The sequence below is a fragment of the Nelumbo lutea genome, chromosome 3 (assembly GCF_056320005.1).
Source record: "Nelumbo lutea isolate HS-2025 chromosome 3, American lotus-T2T, whole genome shotgun sequence".
NCBI lineage: Eukaryota > Viridiplantae > Streptophyta > Magnoliopsida > Proteales > Nelumbonaceae > Nelumbo > Nelumbo lutea.
The window spans coordinates 116288631-116313916 of record NC_142686.1 but is presented as its reverse complement, the minus strand read 5'-3'; the positions used below and the strand labels follow the sequence as shown (position 1 = coordinate 116313916).

Here is a 25286-nt window from a genome sequence, read left to right as displayed (position 1 = left end):
AATGTTTATATTCTCAGCATGATGCTAAAACGTTACCTTCAACAGTTGGGCTCATTTAACCCACTGAAATTGGGATGCTTTTCAATTCGTCTCTTTAAGGATTTTCTGCTTTATTGCTTTAAATGAAAATTTGGATTTTTTTTTGTCAACCAATATTGCATGTACATTACTTTATGATCACTATGTTAATATGCATGAGATGCCAATATTCTATGGATCTTGAGGAACACTTTTTATTGTCTTCTTTCTTGAACAAATGGTCATATAGAAGACATAATAAATACAATCTTTTTCAATAAAATATATGTGGAAAGGATAAGCTTTTGCATTTACTTCTTTCTCTACAGGTATATGATGCTAAATTTTACAAGAAATCCCCTACCCAAAAAAATACAAGAAATCAATTTTTACAAGAAATCCCCGCCCCTTGCTTGTTTTCTCCCTCTTACTTCAGATGGCCTTTGAAAAGAGGAAGGATTATGTGGAGGTGCACAAGGGCTGCTGTTTGTTGGTCTTTGTGGGAAGAAATAAATTCAAGATTCTACTCAGAAAAAGAGAGAAGCATTGAAAACATAGTAGAGCTAATCCACATAAGGGTGGCCCAGTGGCTGAAATCTTTGGATCTATTCACAAATGTTATCCAGGATGATTTTCTGGGAAACTGGAAAGAGATAGAAAGTTCTGCCCAGGTTAAAAGGGCTATAAACCCTTCTTGGATCCCTCCCCCTACTGGCTTTATAAAACTGAACTTTGATGGTAGTAGTATAATGAAGTCAGGGCAATCTGGTATTGGGGGAGTCTTTTGGAACGAGGAGGGGAATGTTCAGCAATCTTCTCAGGCCCATTTGGTGAAGATGACTCTCTCAGGGCTGAAATTTCTGCGGCCTTGGAAGGAATCCAAAGAGCAAAAGAAATGAACATAAGGAGTTTTGTAATTGAAGGTGATTCGGAGGTGGTAGTAGGTTGGCAAAAAGAAGACAAGGCTGGAATGTGGAGGTACAACAATGAAAGGAAAACATTCAAGTGGCTGGCTAAGGACATTGGGATAAAGTACAGCTGGGTGAAGAGATATGCTAACTCATGTGCAGTTGGGTTAGCCAAGCACGGGGTGCTTAGGGATTCTTTGTTCTGGGCTCAACTGTATCTCTATATTTTGATTTTCTTTTGGGGCCCCAACCTCTTTTGGGGAGTTAAGATGGTTTATCTCCCCTTTTGTACTTAAATTTCTTAATGTTTAATGAAAGTTACTTGTTATTGATAAAAAAAAGTAGCAGTGGTTATGGTGGTTGTGGATGGAGAGTATGATTGAGGTGGAACTGTATATAACTCTGGACAAATCCATTTTCTTTTTGGTAGGATATCTTTTTTTTTTTTTTTTTTTTTGAAAAAGGTAGAATGCATTGTAGTAAAACAAAACAAGGTGTACAAGTGTAAGAGATTCTGTAAATTTACACAGCCATTTAAGGACCCCCAAAAAAGTCTCTTTTCAAAAAAGGGGAAGAAAGATAATCTCCTCTAAAGCAACGAAGAGTATACAACTAGCTTCTTATCATGTCATACCACCTTCGGATTGGCCTTCTATTCAAATATTCTGCTGTTCCTTTCAATCCATATGGCCCATAGAACTACTAAAGGCACAACTTCCTAGCATGCTTTATCTCTCCTAGACATCCCTTGAACCTGCTAGCCAGCTTGCAAAGCCCTCACTGAGGCTGGAAAGGAACCATAAACAGGAACCACTTTGCTAAAGTGATGCTAGCCAACACCTTGGAAATATAAGTCTATTAAACGCAATAATATGCCACTGAGTAGAATAAAGTGTTGCTAGTACATAAATGCAACCACTATTTTCACAATAATTTCTTTTGAGGTATGATTTTGCCTGTAACTTAAGAACCTCAAAAGAATCCGCCTTAGTGTCCATATAATATGCCACATTGGATTGATAGTTTGTGTCTGTGACTAAAAATAAAGAACAACTACATTGTCTCACTTCGATACTTGAGGCAAAATTGGAGGAAAGCAGACCTAGAGCTAAGTGGAACGGATGGAGTTACCTAGGAAGTTACAATTGTTAAAGGCAAAAATCAAAGATTGGAACATTTAATAGTTTGGGAGGTTAGAAATAAGAAAGCAAGAAGTGGTTTATAGTGATTTAAAAGGCGTGCTGAGGCGCACCTTGGCACACTGGCCGCAACCCTTTCGAAAGGCGCACGCCTGGTGATGTGCCTTGCTCATCAGCCTAGACATGCACCTTTTTAAAATTTTACGCCTTTTTGCTTTTTTTGAACCCCTTATTTGCTAATGTTGTTCATTCATTCATCCCAATAAAATATCTTCTTAAAAGGCAATTGAAGTTATAAAATCATTATTTTAATGTTAGAATTAAGAATTTAAGATCCTAACATGGACTTGTTTGGGCTTTCCTCGAGGGGTGTGGTAAGGCGGTGCGTAGAATCAAGAATGCAATATGTTTTACATCACATTAGCTACTTGAAGTAATGCAATTGAGGAAAAAAAGAGATTGTGTGTTTTATGTGCTTGGAAATGCTTTATATAGGTTTGATTTTATTTTTAAATTTTCATTTGAATACGCTTTACATGTTATGTTTATGCATTTTAATTTTAGATAGTAAGTTTTTAAAACATTTATTTTAAAACTTAAGTTTATATTTTTTATCAATATTATGTATACTATTTTTTTGCATTTTTTGATTTTTTAGATTTTTTTTTTGTATTTTTGTGCCTTTTTTCAAAAAGGCGTGCACCTTGCCTTGGGTGCAAATTGCCCCTTGCACTTTTAAAAAAGGCGTGCACCTTGCCTTGGGTGCAAATTGCCCCTTGCTCTTTTAAAACACCGAGTGGTTAATCAAATCGCTGATTTGAACTTAAAAGAGGGTTAGGGTATTCTTGAGGAAAGAGATAAAGCTGGAAAGTGGTCATTGAGGAAACGACCGGAAGATATTCTGCATAAAGAGGAGATTAATTAGAGGCAAAATCCTAGACATAAGTGATGTAGTTTCTTGAAGAGAGAAGGAAGAGAAAAGGAGAAGAAGAGAAGAAGAGAAGTTTGAAAGAAAAGAGAGCAACCAACCTATAGCATTAGAAGGAAAAAATGGAGTTCGTGCAGGCAGGTCAGTGGAGGAGATCCTTGAAGATAGAAGCAAAAAATTTCCTGTTCGAAGAGATGAGAATCAAGGGGAAGGTAAGCCTGAAGGTAAGGGAAGCGAAAAAGGGTACAATATTGTTGGAAGGATTAGAAGTGATCGAGTGACTAAGAGAGTTCATAGCTGGAGCCTGTTCAAAAGATAAGCAGATAAACTGGCAGGATTTTAGTACATTAGAAGGGGGAAGATATGTTGTTGAATGTAAGAGGAATAGAAAAGGCTTCTTCATAGCTTTGGCTGAATTTTTTGGCAAGGGACGAAGGCAACTGGTGTGTCTACCAGCAGGAAAACAGAACCAAGGATGGGGGGAAGTTGATTGGTTGTTCAAAGAGTTCTTAGCTCAAAGAGTAGCAAATGATAAAAAAGCCTCCATAAGGGAGGAGAAGGCATATCTCAACAACAACAGGGTAGAACAAGGGCCAATGATCATGGCAAAAACAAAAGGCCAGTGTAGAATGGTGGGAGGTCTAGAGAGAGAAGAGTGGGATAGTAAGTTTGTGATACAAGCCAAGGAAAAGGTTAATGATTGGAGGAGGGTAGCTGACTTACTGGCAACCAGGTTGAAGCTGAAGAGTGTCTTCATAGTAACCCCCTTCGATAACTGTAAAGCCCTCCTAGATCCAATAGAGAATGAATTGGAAATATCAACTATCAATGTTCAGGTTGATTTCGGATCATTAACAGTCTTTAAATGGAATCCAACATCCAACTCCAAGGATTTATTTGTCAAAGATGGTGTGGTGGTGCGTGTAATAGGCTTGTCGTTTCATCTATGGAAACAAGAAGTAGCAAAGTCTATAGCAGTATTGTGTGGAGGAATCTTGTAAGGAGCTTTCTGGGGCGATCTTTATTCAGTAGCAATCATGCTAAGTGGTGTGAAGCCAGAAGACATTCCACGAAAGGTAGAGGTACGAATAGAGGGGAGTTTGTTTGTGTGGCTAGCATCCTCCATTGAAGCAGGGTTGTGGAAGGAGGCTCGTATGGTAGGAGAGGAGGAAGAAGAAGCATTACGTGGACTTGTGAGATTGGTTAATTCAAATCGGAAGGAATGTTTCACTAAAAAGGGCCAACAAATTCTGGGAAGCCAAAAAGCTTTGGGGCAGATGGAAGGTCAAACCTGTAGAAAGCAAGAAAAGGCTATGACAAATGGTAGATCTTTTGCGCAGGTGGTGTCAGGGGAAATAGACAAAAATTTACTAGTGTCTAAAGGGAGAGGGCTGAACCAGCAACCTCAGACAGGGAGGGATGCTGGTTCGACCATTAAAACAGGGGGCATGATTTGTTAAGAGGTCATGTGGGAGGAAAAGACTTAGAAAATGGGCCCAGTCGAGTGGATCCCTTTTCTGGTGGGCCGGAGAAGGCAACTCAAGTAAATGCTTTAAAGCTGGGTTCTTATATTACAAGTTTTGAGCCCAAGGCCCATTACAAGACAGACGAGCCAAGGGACCCTTTAAGTAAGCACGTGACTGGGAGGAGGGATGAGCTGATAGACGGGATTAAGCGTCTAACTTCTTATACCCTGAATCCCTCCTTTTGATCGAACAGGTTAGGCGCAAAATCTCAAGACTCTCAGTCTCGAGGCTCTCTATAGTGGGTCCCACCCAACCTGGCGAACCGTCTCTCACCAGATAGGTGCAACCCGAGATACCTGTAGCCTAGTGATTTGAACAGAACATGGTTTGAAGATTGGTTGAGTGAACAAAACAGCAGTGACGATTCCAGTGTCGGAAACACAGAGCTGTTGTTTACTTTAAGTTTGGGAAGTCTGTCTCCAAAAAGCAACAATGATTTACTTGAAATAGAAAGCTTGCATACAGAGCTGTTGTTTTTAGAGGAAGAGATTGAAGAGGCAGGTGGCGGGAAGACTAGAAATGGTGAAGAAAATGGTCCTAAAGCTGTGAAAACTCCTCTTCCCTTCGTCGAGGGAGCTGACCCTGAGTCTAATGAATTACAGGATGTTGGTGGAGAGGGACAAGAATCGGCTGTGAGGATGGATGTGGGTATTTCAGTGTCGGAAACACAAAGAAAGGTTTTCCAAGTGGGTAGGTCGTCAGGAAGTGATTCTTTCACTATGTCTACTTCACAACTTTGTCCAAAAAGGGGAAAGGCCTTAAAACCGTTTGTCGCCTGTCAGCAACTCAATTCCAGTGATTCTAGTCCTACCCTCGTCCTACCAGGTATGGGTGTCAATTCTTTTTTAGGTACTGACTTGTCTGCTATGCCTGTAACAGATATTCCAACTTCCCATCCAGGAGGTTCTGATGCAAGAGAGCGGGTGATAGTGGAAGGAGGAGAGAGGGTGATGGAAGGAAGTAGTAAGGGGGAGGCGGACAAAATTTGTGAATTGATCTATACAATGGTGGAGGAACTAAAAAAAAGGAAGGATTCTTAGAGAGATGTTGTAGCCAAAATAAGTGTGAGCAGGGTAAAATTCTTCCTTAGACATTGGCTGGAAAGGATGGAGAAAAGAAAAAGGATGATTATTGTATTAGGAGGGGGGGGGGAAAGGAACAAAGAAGAAAAAAAGATCTAAAGTGGAAAGGCTAATCTTAGACATTGAGGGGGATTTAGAATTCAGTGGTAGAGGGGATACGAGGAAGGGCCTAAAATGAGGAGATTATGGCCTTTTCATGGTTTTTTTATTGGCTATTTTGTTTTGGTGAAAATTATTAGCTCGAATGTAAGAGGGTTAGGGAGTGCAAGAAAGAGAAGGGTGATCAAAGACCTACTCCGAAGGGAAAAACCTGATATTGTGTTGTTACAAGAATCCAAAATGATGGAATTAGATGGGAGATGGGTGATGAGTTTTTGGAGGTCTAGAGGTTTAAGTTGGAGCTCGTTTCCTTCTTGGGGAGCCTCGGGGGGGGGGGTGGATCGTAACACTGTGGAGGGAGGATGTGGTGGAAGAACTGATAGGCAGATTCTCAGTTTCCATTAAGTGTAAGAATGTAGAGAATGGGTGTGTATGGGTCTTAACCAATGTTTATGGCCCTAATTCCTATAGAGGGAGGAATGAGATGTGGGAGGAACTATATGCAATCAAGGGGCTATGGGATGGCCCTTGGTGCCTGGGCGGGGATTTTAATGTCATTAGATTCTTTGATGAAACCAATGATCCCCAACAGGTAATTACAACAAGCATGAGGAAATTTAATGGTTTTATTGAAGAATGTGAACTGAAGGAAATACATCTGCTGCAAGCCAGTTACACATGGTCCAACCTTCAGGAAACCCCTTTGTGTTCCAAGTTGGACAGGTTCTTATTTAACCTTGCCTGGGAGAATAGTTTGGAAAACTTGGTTGCTAGAGCGTTACCTAGGGTCACCTCCGATCACTGTCCTCTCCATATAGGTACTAAGTTTTTTTCTATAGGACCCAAACCTTTTAGATTCGAAAATATGTGGCTTACCCATCCAGATTTTGTGAAAAAAGTAAAGGAATGGTGGGGTGAGGAGGAGAGGGGGGTAAGATGGAAGGGGATCAAGTTTCATAAGAAATTAAAAAGGTTGAGAGCCAAAATAAAAGAGTGGAATAGAGATCATTTTGGTAGAATTGAGGAGCAAAAATTGTGCCTAATCTCTCGAATAGAAAACTTGGATGTAAAGGAATCTCAAAATGGGTTGACCGAAGAGGACAGAGTGTTAAGGAGACAATTGAAAAAGGATTTGGAAGAGGTGTTACTGAGGGAAGAAATCAGTTAGAGACAAAAAGCTAGACACAAGTGGATTAAGGAAGGCGATGGGAACACTAGATTTTTCCATGATTTGGCAAATGGGAGACAAAGAAAGAATCTTGTGACCAAGCTAGAGATATGAGAGGAGGTGATTACCAACCAAGTTGACATAGCCAAAAAATTTGTGGACCACTTCAAATCGATTTATAGAAGACCTTTGAGTGAGAGAGCAGTCGTGGAAGGGGTGGAATGACCAAGAATTGATGACGGGGTGGCAAGGTGGCTGGAAAGGGATTTCGAGGAAGAAGAGATTAAGAAAGCTATATTTCTAATGGATAGATCCAAGGTCCAGGTCCAGATGGTTTTACAATGGGTTTTTATCAAGAGTATTGGGAGGTGTTGAAAGAGGATTTAGTTGAAGTCTTTAAGGAATTTGCAGACAATCACATTATAAGCCCTGGAATTAATGCCACCTTTTTGGCCTTTATACCTAAGAAGAATGATGCCAACCACCCAAAAGATTATAGGCCTATTAGTCTGATGACAAGCATCTATAAAATTCTGGCTAAAGTGCTCTCGTTGAGGATCAAAACAGTCCTCCCTTCTATCATTAGTGAAACCCAGGGGGCTTTCATTCAAGGGCGACAAATAACAAATCAGATCTTAATTGCGAATGAATGTGTGGAGGAAATGAAAAGGTCTGGTAAGAGAGGTCTCATTTGTAAATTGGATCTTGAAAAGGCCTATGATTTGGTGGACTGGAAGTTTCTATTAGAGGTTATGTGAAGCTGTGGATTTGGGGACAAGTGGTGTGGTTGGATTTTTGGGTGTATCAGTACTTGTCACTACTCTATTCTGGTAAATGGTATGGTGAGGGACTTTTTTCCAGCTTGCAGGGGTGTTAGGCAAAGGGATCCACTCTCACCCTTCCTTTTTACTTTGGTAGCTGATGTGATTAGTAGGATCATTACTAAGGCTGATAGTGAAGAATGCCATTAGGGGTTGGAGAATAGGGAGACACCAAGCCCCCGTCACCCACCTTCAGTTTGCAGATGACCTAATGATCTTTTGTGAAGGATGTTTTTGCGAAAAGGTAGCAAACCTAAAGGAGGTAATCAAAGGTTTTGAAAGTATTTCTAATTTGAGAATAAATTTGGAAAAGAGCTGCATAACGAGTTCAAATTTGGAGGTAGGGGAGGTCAAGGCTATTGCGGAGTGTCTTGAGTGTTCCACCTCTGCTTGGCCTATGTCATATTTAGGGTTTCCTTTAGGGGCAAATCCTAGGGAGAGTAGATTTTGGACCCTGGTGATAGAAAAGTTTGAGAAGAGATTAGCCTCATGGAAGAGGAATTATGTCTCTTTAGGAGGGAGAATTACCCTAATAAGAGCTACCTTGGCTAACTTACCTACCTATTTTTTGTCTGTTTTTAGGATACTAGTTAGGGAAGCTAGGAAACTGGAGAAGTTGATGAGAGATTTCTTATGGGAGCCGGGACAAGAAAAAAAGGATCACTTGGTTAATTGGGAAATTGTGTGCAGAAGTAAAGAGGGGGGGGTTGGGACTTGGGAGGGTAACTAGAAAAAATCAAGCTCTGTTAGGGAAATGGTTGTGGCGATGGCCATTGGAAAGAGAGAGATTGTGGCATGAGGTGGTGGGAAGCATTCATGGGAGGTCAGAGAATGGATGGGATGCTGGTGTATCAAGGCAAGCTAACCTAGCAGCACCTTGGAAGGCCATTTACAACACCCTTCCTCAATTCCTCAATTTTATCAGGTATGAAGTTTGTTCTGGCAACACTGTTCATTTTTGGGAACACCCTTAGATCCTACTTGGGATTTTGGGTTTTGTAGAGGACTTTGGGATGATGAAATTGAATCTCTTTCTGTTTTGCTTGGTTGTCTTAATCAGGTTTGTTTGGATCCCTCCAAGCTAGATAAGAGGGTATGGACTCCTAGACCCAATGGAACCTTCACTTGTGCTTCTTTCTTCAACTCCATCTCTCAACTTTCTACTCACCAACCCTTTCCGTCAAAAGAAATTTGGTGCAGGCCAGTTCCCCAAAAAATTATGGCGTTTTGTTGGGAAGTATTCCATGGGAAAGCAAACACTCTAGATAACTTACAAAAGAGAAGACCTTTTCCTTTGTATCTCTCCTAATTGGTGTATCCTCTGTAGAGCTCATGGTGAGGATTGTTACCACCTATTAATATCTTGTCCCTTTTCTGCAGACCTTTGGGCTTGGCTACTTTCTTTGTTTGGGAGTAGTTGGAGTCTACTCGCATAAGTTCACATGCTCTTCAACCATTCTACCTTTTATTGGCCTACAACAATAGGGAGAATTATGTGGAGATGTGCTCGTGCTGCCTTGATTTGGACTCTTTGGGAAGAAATGAATATTAGAATTTTTCAAGAGAAGGAAAGGAGCAGTCAAGAATTGAAAGACTGTGAGTTAAATAGGGCAATACCTTGGCTGAAGACCTTGGAAATCTTTCATCAATTCTCCTTTAATGACTTTTGGAGAAATTGGTCAGCAGTAGCGAGGTGTTCATCTCTAAAGGACAAATCAATTACAAGCTGGTCTCCTCCATCCGAAGGCTCACTGAAGTTGAACTTCGATGGAAGTAGCATGGGTAATCCAGGATTATCCGGAATGGGGGAGGGTGCTTTGAGAAATGAAAAGGGAGAGATTTTGTTGCTCTGCTCAGGTCCCTTGGGAATTGGGGACTCCATCAGGGCAGAACTTTTAGTTGTTGTACAAGGGGTGCAATTTGCAAACTAGCTGGGGGTACAACACCTAACAATCGAGGGGGATTCCAAAGTGGTGGTGGGTTGGTTGAAAAATCTTGAAGAGGCTATGTGGCGTTACAAGAATGAAATGAAGAAATTTAGTTGGTTGACAAGGAATATGTTGGCCACTATACAATGGGTGGGGAGATCAGCAAATACTTTGTCAGATGTGTTAGCTAAGCAAGGGGTAAATAGGGAAGAATTGTTTTGGGCTCAGTTGTGATTCTTGCTTTTCTTTCCTAGTTTACTTGTAAGATTCAAGAAGGGGCTGCAGCTCGCGCCTCTCCCTGGGATGTTGTATGAACTCACTCTAAATCTGCTTCTGAATTGTTAAATTTATCATCATTCATCAAAATCCTAGACATAAGTGGATCAAAGAGGGAGTTAGGAATACAAAGTTTTTTCATGCCTTGGCTAATGGAAGGAGAAGGGGAATTTTCATTTCCAAGTTAGAGTTGGGTGGTGAGACTATTATTCAACAAGGTGAGATAGTTGGGGCTTTTGTGGAACATTTCAAATCTATATTTAGAAAACCCTTACATGGGAGAGTGTGGGTTGAAGTTTTGGAGTGTTACAAATTGTCAGATGATCTTAAGGTGTTGAATGAAAGGAGATTTGATTTGGAAGAAATTAAGAAGACATTTTTTTTATGGATAGGTCTAAAGCCTTAGGGCCAAATAGATTCATAATGGTATTCTACCAAGACAATTGGAATATTTTGAAAGATGATCTTTTGGTAGTTTTCAATGAGTATTTTTGGGAGGGAAGGGATAGATCCAAGGTTGAACTCAATCTTTTTTGGTCTTGGTTCCTAAAAGAAATTGTGTTGCCCATCTTAAAGATTTTAGACCTATTAGCTTGGTAAATAGCTTTTTTAAAATAATAGCTAAGGTGTTATCTTTGAGGATTAGGCAAGTCCTCCCTTTTATCATTTCTTCCTATCAAGAGGATTTTGTGTAGAATAGACAAATTACATATTCTCATGTATTCTCTTTACTAATTAATGAAATCCGTTACCCTTCTCTTGTGCTTCTTTCTTTAAGTCCTCGGTGCAACTTACCAACAGCTTTGTACAAACTTTTTCAGTAAAGGAAGTATGGGGTGAGCCGATCCCTCCAAGGAATGGAGCTTTTTGTTGGGAAGCCTTCTTGGAAAGATGTAATACTTGTGACCTACTCCAAAGAAAAATGCCTAATTGGTGCTTGTCTCGAAGTTGGTGCATCCTATGCAAGGCTAATGGTGAAAGCTCCGACCACTTATTAATTTCTTACCCTTTTGTTTATGATATATGGGATTGGTTTCTTTCTTTATTTGGCTGCATGTGGATCCCTTCGACAGATGTACAAAGCTTGTTTGCTACTTCTTTCCTTAGATGTCCGAGAAAAAGGGGTAGGATTATGTGGAAGTGTGTGAGGGCTGTCGTATGCTGGACTTTATGGGAGGAAAGGAACTCAAGGACTTTTTTTGAAAAGGAAAGGAATAAAGAAGGTATCATTGAAGTAGTAACAGTTAGGGTGGTACATTGGTTAAAATCCTTTGACCTGTTTGCTGATATCTCTATGGATATGTTGCTGAACAGTTGGATGGAGGTGGCTAACTCTACTCCTACCCCATCAATTGCCTGTCCTCTATGGTCACCACCAGCCCCAGGGTTTATAAAGTTAAATTTTGAGGGTAGCAGTGAGAGTAATCTAGGGCCCTCAGGAGGTAGAGGTGTTTTTTCAGAGATGTGAATGGGAAGGTGATTGCAATGTATTCCGGCCCCATTGGGGTTGGTGACTCTCTCAGAACTGAGGTTTATGCTTTAATGGAAGGTCTAAGGAAGATAAAGGAGCTGAATATCCAAAAGCTAGTTGTTGAATGAGATTCAAAGTTGGTTTTAAGTTGATTACAGAAGAACAGTGGACTTTGGAAATATGCCAACCAGAGGAGGGAGGGTACCTAACTAGGGGGTTGGAAATTCAGATTGATTGGGTGAAGAGAATCGCAAATGCCTTTGCAGATACTTGGCAAAGCAGGGGGTGTGAAGGGATCAAATGTTTTGGGCTGTATTGTAATTCATTTTCTTGTTCTCTTGGGGAGAGTTAACTCATTTTATCTCTCCCTGGAATGCTGTAATTATCTATTTCTTTAATAAAATGAGTTTTTGTTATTGATAAAAAAGAGCAGGAAAAAAAGGTTAATTTGCAAACTAGATATGAAAAAAAGGCTATGACTTGGTGGATTGGTCATTTTTGTCAGAGGTGATGAAAAATTGTGGATTTGGTGAGTGGTGGTGTAAGTGGATTATGGGCTGTCTTAGAACCTGCCATTATTTGGTGTTAGTGAATGGAATAGTGGTGGATTTCTTCCCTGCTATTCGAGGGGTTAGGTAGGGAGACCCAGTCTATCCTTTTGTTTTTACTCTCATCGCAGATGTCCTTGGAAGGCTAATATCTAGGGCGGACTTGAGAAATTTGGTGAGAGTGGAGACATAGTTTTCAAGGCGCCAAGATGAGGATAGGCGACCATGGGGCGCCCAAGCACATAGGCCTTCCCTAGGCAATGAAATAAAAAAAGTAAGTCTACATGTTTCTTCCCTTATGAGCTAGTTTTTTGGTTTTATATATTAACCTGCAAACATCTAAACTAACTTTTGTGCTTGTGATTCTTACAGTATTGCTTAAAGTATGCAAAACAGAATATTAGAAATGGAAATTGGGACTTCAAAGAAGAACTGAAAGCGGTGTGTAGCTCCTGTTTTAGGCGAAGAAAAGAAAACGAACCGAAAGGGATCTCTACCACTATTTTATACCTAGAAAAGCTGGGGAAAATACTAATATAAAAGAAGAAAATGAAAAGGGGGCGGAGCCCCTGTTTCAGGCCACCAATGAAGGGGAAAAATGATGGAAAAACTCAGGGAAATGAGGAAGAAAAGGAGGCGTTCTAAACCACCTTCGAAGAGGAAAAAAAATGAAAATTTTGCAGATAAATGAAAAAGAAAACAGGGGCAGAGTCCTTTCAGACCACCTTTGAAGATGCAAAGGGTGAAAAGATTGCGGGAAAATGAAGAAGAAAGGAAGGGGGTGGATCCCCTGTTTTATTCCAGAAAAATCACTCAAAAAAAAAAAAAAAAGTAAGGAAAAGACAGAAAAAAAGAGTTAAAAACCAACAAGAAGGAAGGAAAAAAGTTGAAAACGAACCTGACCGGACAACTCTCCCAGTCTCCCTCTTCTATTTGATTCTGCCATGAAAATAAAACCCTAAAAGACAAAATGTTTGCTAGTATCCTTCTAATAAAAGGGGTGATAATATGTGATAGGTTCTATTGTAATAACGAACACAGACCAATGAAAATTATTTGTAGCAAAAAAAACCATTATAAAAAATATTAAATGAACATTATGCGTTAATGTGTTTTGCATCTAAGTGCCTGCCTAATTGCCTAGGCGTGTGCCTTGTACAAATTTTATATGGCGTTTGGGCGAGGTGAAGTTTGAAAACCACCTAGTTGCCTAAGCGATGCCTTGACAATTATGGGTGGAGAGTAGACAGAGATGGCGTGCCAATCATCCACTTGCAATTTGTAGATGATACATTTTTATTTTGTGAAGGAGGTGACACAAGGCGGGTCAGAAACTTGAAATCAATGGTGCAACTGTTTAAACAAATGTCAAACCTTAAGGTGAATTTTGATAAAAGTTGCATAGCGGGGGTTAACATGGATGAGGGGTTATTAATAGAAGGTGCTGATATGTTGGGGTTGTTGTCTCTTAGTGACCTTTGAAATATTTAGGTTTACCTCTTGGAAATAATCCGAAGGACCTTAACTTTTGGAACCTTGTGCTAGAAAAATTTGCTAAAAGACTTGCTTGTTGGAGGAAGGGGTACCTCTCATTGGGCGTTAGGATTACCCTGATTAGATCTACCCTAACCAACCTTCCTGTTTATTATTTGTCTTTTTGCAAGGTTCTAGAAGGTGTGGGTAGAAAATTGGAGAAGATTTTCAATGGATGCCAGGGGAAAGAAAAAGGGATTATAGGGTTAGTCGGGAAACAGTCATTTGAAGTAAAACATACGATGGATTTGGTATTGAGAATATTCAAAAGAGGAATGTAGTGTTGTTTGGGAAATGGTTGTTGAGACTGCCTAAAGAGAGGGACAAGTTGTGGGCAAAGACGACAATGAGTATTCATGGACTTTTGGCTAGGGTAACCAAATTTTCTCCTTGGAAGGTCATTCATGCTATTTTACTTTCTTTCCCTTTGTGAGGTATGATTCTTGTACTGGGGAAACAGTACAAGAATCATTTGAAGTAAAACATACAATGGATTTGGTATTGGGAATATTCAAAAGGGAATGTAGTGTTGTTTCGGAAATGGTTGTTGAGACTGCCTAAAGAGAGGGACAAGTTGTGGGCAAAGATGACAATGAGTATTCATGGACTTTTGGCTAGGGTAACCAAAGTTTCTCCTTGGAAGGTCATTCATGCTATTTTGGGAAGACATTTGGGTTGGAATCCCTTCTGAAGGACCAATTTCCATCTTTATGTGTGCTTTTTGAGTTAAAAAATGAGCCTTTGTCCTCTTTTATCGTCTTTCCAACTAGTTTTGATTGGGACCTTGGCTTTAGGAGGGGCATAAAGGACTTTGAACTAAATATCATTTTTTTCTTTACTACAAATCTTCGATGGGGTGTTCTTGCATCCATCTAAATCTGATGGCCAAATTTGGACCCTCTCTCCTTTTGGCTCCTCTTGTGCTTCCTCTTTCAAGGCTTTAAACCAATTCATTGCCAGTAGTTAGCATTCTTTTCTTGTGAAGGAAGTTTGGTGCAGCTTTAAACAGTATGACTGTTTGTATACTGTATTGTATTCACATTTTACTTTTCTATATTTACAAATTTCACAGTTATTAATAAAAAAATGAGGTACAATTGGTAGCAGCACGCATTATTTTGACAATCTATACATGAACCATGAACCATGCTCAGGGATGTATCATTAATGTTTCATGCTTGTGGACATTTATCAGGAATGGGATTCAAAAGTTGTGTTGAGGTGGATGAAAAAAGCGAAACAAGTTCCATGGATTTATTGGAACACAATGAGGGAGGTCAGGGAACTAACAAGGGATGTAGAGATTTTGGTTCAGCTGGAAATATATAATAGGCAACACTTTGGCTGATACTTATCAAAAAAAAAAAAAACTTTGGCTGATTCCATGGCAAAATGAGGGGTTGATAGAGAGCAACTAACTATTTTTGGGTGTGGTAAAAATTGTATTGTAAAAATGTACATATAAGTTTTGGCCCTTTTGGGGGGGGGGTGCTTAATGTTAGCTTATTGGGGGTGACTTGCATCTCCTCTTGTTAAGAAAATTGAATGTTGATAAAAAAAACATTTATCAGGATTTGGCTACCATTCTTGGGAACAGGACTGAACCCAACTTGCAGTGCATGTCAAACTAAAATATCAAATTCGCATCTTAAATGATTGCTCTGTTAGACATCATAATTCATCTGACTATCTATCAAAATGAGAAACATTCTACAGTTATAACATGCCAAGTAAGAACATGCTGAGGAATCCATCCTTGCTTATTTGGTTATAATTGAAGCTTCAATGATTCAGTATTTCAGATAGTTCTTTTCCTTAACATAGGAGATGGAGGGTTTGAGGTCAATGATGGCTGAATGTCCTGAAGACAAGGACATTATTGACATGGTAGCTGAGGAGTTGGGTGAAGCCATGGAAGAGGAGAAAAGGCTGCAGTGTCTCCTGCTAAAAGCATTGCTTCCTAAAGATGATGCTGATGAAAGAGATTGCATATTGGAAGTAAGAGCAGGTACTATTTTATAGATGGGCAACTCTATTGGAAGCCTTAACCACACCCTCATGTTTTGGTTACACAAAACTTCTTCAATCTTTTATTTTTTTTTTGGCAAGTGGCAAGATATAAAGAAGAAACCTTAGATATCAAGGATTTTCTTAGATATTAGATGGTATTATTGACAATAAGCTGAACCAGGGACCGGAGGGGAAGAGGCCTCTTTGTTTGCAATGGACATATTCAAAATGTATGTTTCTACATTCATTACCTTTGCTAGTCATGAACTAATTATAAGCCATGCGAAATTCCAACTTGATTTTGAGATATTGGTTTTTATCTATAACAGGTACGAGAAGTACTCACTGAAAAAGGGTTGGAGATTTGAGGTTGTAGACATAACAGAGTCTGATCTTAAAGGATATAAGGTATGTATTCATATTCCAGTTTGGACCATGCATTAATTTCCTAGTTGATAATGTTGCATTAAAAAATATTTTAGAGAAAAATAAAATAGAAAAGACACACCAATGAGGGGATAAGCATCACTTTGGTCGTTTTCTTTGAAGTAAATCATATGTTTTAATCTTTCCATGAACAACTTTCCAACAAAAAACATCAATTCTAGGAGGAATAGGCTTACACCATACCTCCTTAATAGGAAAAGGAGTCAAAGAGCACAAGAAGAGGAACTGAAAGTGGGGCGAGATTGCAAACTACACTCAGGTCAAACCAATAATAAGGGTGTCCTGGACTCCCCCACCTGCTGGCTTCTTAAAGTTAAATTTTGATGGGAGTTGTAGGGGGAATCCGGGACAATCAGGGATTGGAGGTGTTTTTAGGGATGAGAACGGGGTCATTTATGCCCTGTTCTCAGGCCCAATTGGTGTGGGGGATTCCCTTAGAGCTGAGATCTTGGCAGTTATGGAAGGAGTTCAGAAAGCCAAGGAGATGAATGTCAGGAAATTCATAATTGAAGGGGACTCGTAGGTGGTGATAGGGTGGCTGATTAAAGATGACTGCGGTTTATGGAACTACAGAAATGAGAAGTGGAAATTCAGGTGGCTGGTGCGGGAGATGGAAATCAGGATGAGTTGGGTTAAGAGATTAGCTAACTCTTTAGCTGATGGATTAGCTAAACAAGGGATAGAAAGGGAAGCAATGTTTTGGGCTAAGCTGTCACTTAATTGCTTCTTTTCCTCTTTTTCTCTCTTTGGAGGGTCTAAGTTGTATTCGGAAGATAAGAGTTCTTGTCTTCCTTGCTGTAAATATTTTGATATTTGAATGAATTGATTGAATCTGTTATTGATAAAAAAAAAAGGAGTACAAATCCAAATTCACTTATCAGATTTGGAAGGATCAAGAAAGACTTCTTCCAACAGTTCAAGTAGTGTAAGCACATTCTGGAGTTTGTAGTGTCTTATACCCTCCGAAAGCCCAAGTCCCAATTAAAGTCATTACTTAAATTTGAAGAAACCAAGAGTTTAGAAATTGGCTCATTTTTAAAGTGTGTGAAAAAAGTGAGGGTAATTATTCCTTCAAGGGGGAAGACCCCAACCAAACATGTTCCTAAATTTAATACTATTACCACTAAAAGGTTGTGCCCAATTGATGGCCTTCCGAGGAGAAGCTCGATTTGCCCTAGCCAATGCTACAACAGCCCATCCATTGTCAGAAAGCCCATTAATATTCACTATCACCATTGCCCATAGTTTATCTTGGTCTTGTGGCATTCTCCACATCCATTTCCCTAGGAGAGCTAAGTTCATCTTCTGTATATTACTTATTCCCAACCCCCTACATTTTTATCTCTACTTACCACATCCCAACTAATCCTATAGTCCCTCTTTCCTTCCTCTAGATCCCAAAGAAAATCTCTCATCATCTTCTCTATCTTCCTTCTCACACCTACCAGAACCTTAAAAACTATGTAATAAACATGTAGGTTGGACCAGAGAGGGTCGATTTAATCAAAATAATTCTGCAACCCAAAGATAAATACCCTTTCTTCCAACTAGCAAGTCTCTTAGAGAACCTCTCTACCATCGAAGTCTAGAACTTCACTTCTTTTGGATTAGCTCCCAGAGGTTACCCTAGGTAAGTCAAAGGCCATTGAGCAACATTACACCCTAATATGTTTGCACTCTTCAATCTCTCCTTCTTCCATATCCCTAGCTATGCAACTATTTTCAAAGTTTATTTTTAAACTTGACAATCTTTCAAAGAGTTGCACTAACAACTTTAGGTTCCTAGTTCACTCTAGCTCATCTCCCTCATAAAACAACATAGTATCATTTGCAAACTAAAGATGGATAATTGGTACATTGTCTCTTCCCACTCTCTAACCCCTTACTAGGCACCTTGAATCAGCTCTTAGGATAAGTCTGCTTAACAAATTAGCAATAAGGGTGAATAGAAAGGGAGAAAGGGGGGTCACCCTATTTAATTTTTGCACCTAGCAGAGAAAAAGTCCACCACTGTGCCATTAACAAGTTTTCAAACAACCCCAAATCCATTTACACCACCTTTCTCCAAACCCACACTGCCTCAAAAACTTCAATTAGGAAATGCCAATCAACCAAATAATAAGTTTTCTCCAAATTCAACTTGTAAATTACACCTTTTTTCCTTGACCTTTTCATTTCCTTATCACATTCATTAGTAATCAAGATTTGATAAGTAATTTGTCTATCTTGCACAAATGCTCCTTGATTTAGAGAAACAATGAGAGGGAGAACTCTTCAGAATCGTAAAAGATAAGACCTTAAGAATTACCCAATAAAGATAATTCACCATGCTAATTACTCTAAAATCTTTGAGATGATTAACACCTCTCCTTTTAGGAACTAGTGTAATAAAAGTGGCATTCATACCAAGTTTATATTTTATAATACCCCTCTCACAGAACTCCCTAAATACCTCCACTAAATCATTCTCTATTATATCCCAACAATCTTTGGTAGAAAGCCATGGTGAAACCATCCGACCTTGGCGCTTTAGATCTATCCATAGAGAACACCACTTCCTTAATCTTTTCCACTTCAAAGGACCTCTCTATCCACACTTTAGCATCCTCTAAGAGACTAGGCCAATCAAACCTTTTTTTTTTATTGGAAACGGTAACTTCATTACTGAAAATTAAGATACAATTGTCAACCCCTAAGATAGGAGTTTTTTATGAATAAAACAGTAAACTTTATTTATTCAAAAGCTGATTTAGAGTTGTGAATTCATACAATATCCCAGGGAGAAGCGCGACTGTAGCCCCTCCTTGAATCTTACAAGTAAACTATGAAAGAAATACAGGAATCACAGCTGAGCCCAAAACAATTCTTCCCTATTTACCCCTTGCTTGGCTAACACACCGGACAAAGTATTTGCTGAATTTCTTCATTTCATTCTTGTAATGCCATATAGCATCTTCAGGATTTTTCAACCAGCCCACCACCACTTTGGAATCCCCTTCAATTATTAGATGTTGTACCCCTAACTGGTTTGCAAATTGCACCCCTTGGAAAACAGCTAATAGCTCTGCCCTGATATTGTCCCCAACTCCTAAAGGACCCGAAGATAGGAGTTGGGCCTAGGTAATTTGAATTACAAAACTGCCCAGAACAAACTTTCCCTCACTGTCCCTTGTTTGGCTAAGGTATCAGCCAGACCATTAGCTGTTCTTATTTTCAACTTGAAGCTTGCATCAAGCTCCCTTGTTATATTGAGAATTTCCCGTATGGGCTGTCGATACATCCATGCTCCCAACTTGCTTGATTGCAGCCAGTCCATTAACAATTTAGAATCTCCTTCTATCTCTACTTGGTGTAATCCCAATTGCTTGGCATATTTTACACCTTGAAACAGAGCCATCACTTATGCTCGCAATGACTCTCCCACCCCTATTGGCCCAGAGAACATAGCAACAATTCTCCCATCTCCATCTTTGAATACTCCCCCTATACCTGAAGGCCCTGGGTTACCTCTAGAGCTCCCATCAAAGTTCAACTTTATTCTTTGTTGTGTTGGAGGGGACCACATTTCCTGCACAATAGGTTATATAGATGTTATAGCTGCCACCACTCCCCAATTCCTAAATATGTCCAGCTGAGAAATCTTTAAACAAATCAAGAGTTTTCAACCAATGGATAGTCATAATGGTTATTATTCTTTCTATAGTTGCCTCCTTGGATTCCTCCACTCCTTCAAAGATCATGTTATTTCTTTCTTCCCAGATTGACAAGAGTATAGCTGCTCTTGTGGCTCTCCACATCACTCTACTACGCCTCTTTGGTTGCCTGAAAAATCTTGGGTCAAAAAGGCTTATCACATCCGGGGGAGGTGTCCATCTGCATAAAAAGAGAGAGGAGAACCAAGACCAAATAATGTGCACAAAAGGACAAAATATTAATAGGTGTGTGGTCATCTCACAAGAAGCCAAGCAAAGGCTACAATTATGAGGTGAAAGGTAGAAATTTGGCCTTTTTCATTTCAACATATCAAGATTATTGATTTTTTGAAGAACCACCTTCCAACAAAAAGCTTGAATTTTGGGGGGTACAGGGCTACACCATACCTCCTCTGATGGAAAGTTTCTTGCAAGGTTATTTGATTGAATGAGGACATTAAAGAAAGAGGAACAAGTGAAAACACCAGATGGGGAAGGTTTCCAAATTCTACTATCCTCACAAGACTGATCCAGAAAGGTTGACCCTAAAAGGGAAACTAGTTCATCCACCATTGCCATCTCTATCTCCCTTGGGCCTCTCCTTAATCCCAAGTCCCAAGAATTATCAATAAACGAAGAAATCACTTTTATTTTTTGATAGTGAATAAGAAGTAGGGCACCTATCCCTAAGGGGACTCTCCCCAACCCAAACATCTTCCTAGAACAACACTTTGTTTCTTGCACAAGCATCAAGTTTAATGTAAGGAAGGATTGAAGGCAAAATACCATGAATAGTGTAGAAACCACTGATGTGGTCCCCACCTCTTTCTATTGTACTCGTATACAACTATTATGTGGTCCCCACCTCTTTCTATTTTACTCGTATACAACTACTAGCTATTTAAGTGTCAGTCCACAATTAGTTGTTAGTCTTTTAGTCTTTTATTGGGATTTTAATTTTGCCATGTAAGCAGTCTTATCCTTACTTTAGAATTAATATAAATATAAAGAGGGGGCGGCAGATTAAGCATCCTCTTCTTTTTAAAATCCTTCCTTTGAAATCTTCTTCTCTTCTTTTCTCTTTCTCCTCTCATTCTCTCCTCTCATCCTCTTAATTTCTTGTTGATTATACACCACAGCTTGGGTTGTCAGTAGTCTCATAAGACTACAAATAGCTTTCCATGTAGAACATTGAGAAGTCCTAGGATCAACTCCCGCATCCTAACCATTGTTTGCCACTCCATGTATGCTGCCAATCATACTGTGCTATCGTCTATCCAGTGTTTTAAAAGGCGTGCCTAGGCGCACAGGTGGTACACATTTCAAGGTAGGCACCTCGCTTGGGTCCTAGGCGCAACCCTTTCAAAAGGCACACGCCTAGTGTGCCTAGATGTGCACCTTAGCCCAGGCATGTGCCTTTTGAAACTTAGACGTTATTTTGCCTTTTTTTTTGTGTGGGGGGGGGGCTCCACCCCCGGACCCCCATGCCACGCCCCTCGAGGCAAGCCCAAACAAGCCCACATTAGGTCTTAAATTCTTAGTTATCACAAAAAATAATGATTTACAGTTTTAATTGCTTTTTAAAAAGACATTTTATCAGGATGAATGAATGAACAACATTACCAAATAGGGGTTCTCAAAGCTCCGGTGTGTGAGAACTAAGAGTTTAAGACCTAATGTGGATTTGTTTGGGCTTGCTTCAAGGGGCGTGGTACAAAGGCAGCTCGTAGAATCAGGATTGTAATACATTTTACATCATATTAGCTACTTGAAGTAATGCAATTGAGAAAAAAAAGAGATTGTGGGTTTTATATGCCTGAAAATGTTTTATATATTTGATTTTATTTTTAAATTCTCATTTGAATATGTTTTACATGTTATATATTTGTATTTTAATATTTTTTTAAAACATTTGTTTTAAAATTAAAGTTCATATTTTTATTAACATTATGTTTAATAAATTTTTGATTTTTAGCCTTTTTTGTATTTTGTGCCTTGCTTAAAAAGGTGCACGCCTTGCCTTGTGGCTTGCGCCTCAGGCGCAAAATGACCCCTACACCTTGCGCTTTTAAAACACTGGGCATGGAATGTAATATGTTTTACATCACATTAGCTACTTGAAGTAATGCAATTTAGAAAAAAAAAGAGATTGTGGGTTTTATATGCTTGAAAATGTTTTATATATTTGATTTTATTTTAAATTCTCATTTGAATATTCTTTACATGTTATATTTATGTATTTTAATTTTAGATAATAGGTTTTTTAAAACATTTATTTTAAATTTTAAGTTTATATTTTTATTAAGATTATGTTTAATAGTTTTTTGATTTTTTGATTTTTTTTGGCATTTTTCGATTTTTTAGCTATTTTATTTTATTTTTTGCACCTTGCTTAAAAAGGCACGCGCCTCGCATTGCACCTCAAGTGCAAATTGACCCCTGCACCTTTTTTGCGCCTTGCTCTTTTAAAACACCGAGTCTATCCTGTTTCAACGACCACCTCCATAACCATTTCCCCAATAATGTTGTGTTTCTCATCTTGACATCTCCTATCCCTAGGCCTCCTCCATTCTCTACTTCTAGAAACTACCTCTCACTTCACTAGGCGATCCTTCTTAGAGTCTCTTGGTTCCCAAAGGAAGTCCCTAGTAATCTTCTCTAACTTGTTTGCCACTTTCACTAGTATCCTAAAGGTAGATAGGAAATACATGGGCAAGTTAGCCAATGTTGACTTAATTAGGGTTATCCTACCTCCTAGGGAAATGTAGTTCCTTTTCCAGTTTGCAAGTTTCTTTGTAAATCTCTCCATCACTGGATACTAGAAGCTCTCTGCATTTGGATTCCCCCCAGTGGTAGTCCCAGGTATTGTAATGGCCATTCCCTCACCTCACACCCCAAGAGTCTCGCTAGCATATCCACTTCTTCACTCCCTAAATTTACCCCTGCCACACAACTCTTACCTCAATCAGTTTAAGGTTGGAACGCCTCTCAAAATATGCACTATCCTTTTTAGGTTCACAAGATCTACTTCTTTCCCTTCACAAAACAAAATAATATCATCTGCAAATTGTAGATGTGTAACCACCACTTCCTCCCTTCCAACTCTCCAGCCTCTAATCATGTTATTAGCATCTACCCTTACAATCATTTCACTCAGGACATCAGCTACCAAGGTAAAAAGAAAGGGGGATAAAGGATCTCCTTGTCTAAGACCTCTTTTAGCAGGAAAGGAATCTCTAGCTACTCCATTTACCAAAATCGAGAAATGGCATGAAGAAATACATCCCTTTACCCATCTGCACCATCTCTCTGCAAAACCTCTACGCTTGAGAATATCCATCTAAAAGCCCTAATCTACCATGTCATAAGCCTTCTCTAGATCTAGTTTACAGACTAACCCCTTTTCTAAATTCAACACATTCAATAGCAATTGGAATTTGATCCATTATTTGTCTCCCAAAAACAAAGGCCCCTTCAAAATGTTCCCCGAAAGCCCTAGCTATCTCCCTTGGTTGAGTGATATCCTCACCTTCTAACTCCAATTTGGACACAAAATTCTTCCTTTTTCTACCATTGGCCGTAGTATGAAAATATTTTGTATTCTTATCGCCCTCTTTAATCCATTTAATCCTCAATTTTTGCCTCCAACAAGTCTCTTCCTTTTGCAGAATGTCCTCTAATTGTTTCTTCAACAACCACCTTAGCTCTCTATCTCCCTCAAAAAAACCTTGAAACTTATGCAAACCCAAACCTTCAATTCTTGTCAACCAGCTCCTGTTTCCTTTCTTCTATCCTTCCAAAATGCTCTAAATTCCAAAATCGGATTCAGTCCTCACATTGTGCTCACAACCATTTGTAGTTGTGCATTGGGAATATCTCCCATGAATAAAAATATACAAATGTGGAGATGTTCCCGATGGACGACTGTAAAAGGCTGTGAGCACAATGTAAGGACTGTCTTGTGTGGACTGAATCTGGTCTCCTAATTTCCACTCCTGATCTTTGTTTTCAACAATTGTGGTTTCCTATTAAATAATATCCCTTTCCATTTCATCCTAGGCGGCTAGGCCTACCTTCTTCCCACCATTCTCTAACTTTATGAAGGGAAACCGACCAATGGTCAAAAGTAACCCTAGGTAGGGCCCTCAATACTAAATCACCCCAATGCTCCTCCCAATCCGTCAAGAAGAGAAATCTATCCAACCTAGAGCAAATTGGGTTGAGTTGGAGGTGAAACCAAGTAAATTTATGATGGAGGAGAAGCATATCCTTAAGCTCAAAAGTGGCAATATAATTGTTGAATTTTCCCATGCTAGTTGTAATCTTTTGCCTAGGATTATTAGTGTCCATGAACCTAACAACATTAAAGTCTTCCCCAATACACCAAGGCCCCTCCCACAACCTTTTGATGGCATTCAATTCTTCCCACATCTTATTTTATTCCCTATAACCATTTGGCCCATAAACATTGGTCAACACTCACCCAAACCCATCCTCTACTTGTCAAAACATTGTGACTTCACTTGTTGGGTTTGGACAAGACTGCTAGAGTTTTTTGGAGTCAAATCTTTGTTTCTCAAAGGATGTGAAGGGCTTCCTAGAGGCTTGGCTCCGAGGAGGCCTCAGCAAGGCTGGAAAAGTAGCTTGGAGTATCCTCTCCGCTGCTGTTTTCTGGGCAGTATGGGGTGAAAGAAATTTTAGAATTTTTGAAGGCAGAAATCAAAAGAAGAGGTGCTCAACAGGATCATGGGGATGGTGTTTTTGTGGCTGACAACCCATTCACTTTTTAAAACAGGCAAACTTGTTCTTTTTTTGGAGCCTGATTTCCTTTTTGTAAGAAGATCATAATTTTTTGTTGGGTTGTTTTTCGGAGGCTGGATTATCTGAGTTTTTTTTTGTCTATTTCTGCTGTACAGTCTCTCATTGTACATGGGCCTTTTGTATTCTGCCCTTTTGTTATTAATGAAATACTTTACCTTACAGTTTTCAAGAAAAAAAAAGAAACAATTCTTCTACAGTTTCCAAAACTTGATCCCTCTGCAAGGTAATTATTACCTCCCGAGGCCCCCCAAGAAAGGGCCAAAAACCAACTTATTCCCCTACTCTTCCACAAACTTCTCACCCATCTGTTGTCAACTTCTAGCAATTTAAATTCTTGCAACAAGACTACACTAGGCTTCTCTTTCCTAAAAACCTCCTTTATAACCTCTCTCTTTCTCGCACCACCCAACCCTTGCAATTCTAGCCAACTATCCTCATACAGACTTGCTTTTGTTTCCCTCTTAGACTTAACCCTTCTACTTTCTCCCTACTCTCTTCTCCCTTTTTTTTATAATTCCTCTTCTCCTATCCCCTTTTTTGTAAATCTTCCCGTTCTTGAGAACACCAAACATGTTAGACACCTAACAGAATGAATCGACCTCCACTTCACCGACATGAAAATGGATGGTAATATAAAAATTACATTATTTCGGAAATGTCGACCAAATTGGTCCAAATAACAAAAAAAAAGACGTTTTTCCTATTATGTCGATAGGATGTCGATAATGTTGACACGATGTCGACTAATGTACATTAATAATATAATATATTAGTATATTATATTATTAGAATACAGTATATTAATATAAATTATTCCATTAGTAATTTCTATTTAATATTTCGAATAAAATATTTATAAAAAAGAATTAAC

General features: G+C 39.2%; 1 protein-coding gene across 2 annotated transcripts in view; it reads left to right on the top strand.

Annotated features, from left to right (window-relative positions):
* The window catches only part of LOC148867894 (Peptide chain release factor 1), a 36825-nt gene that overhangs the window by 3096 nt on the left and 8443 nt on the right, over positions 1-25286 (top strand). Inside the window, exons 4-7 of one of the 2 annotated variants that reach the window (XM_088977025.1) lie at positions 10715-10867; positions 15270-15453; positions 15637-15685; positions 15785-15863. In XM_088977025.1, the coding sequence (XP_088833151.1) occupies positions 10751-10867; positions 15270-15453; positions 15637-15685; positions 15785-15863 (429 nt within the window). In that variant the 5' untranslated portion in view covers positions 10715-10750. The remainder of the gene's footprint in view (positions 1-10714; positions 10868-15269; positions 15454-15636; positions 15686-15784; positions 15864-25286) is intronic. The other variant, XM_088977024.1, reaches the window with a different exon arrangement.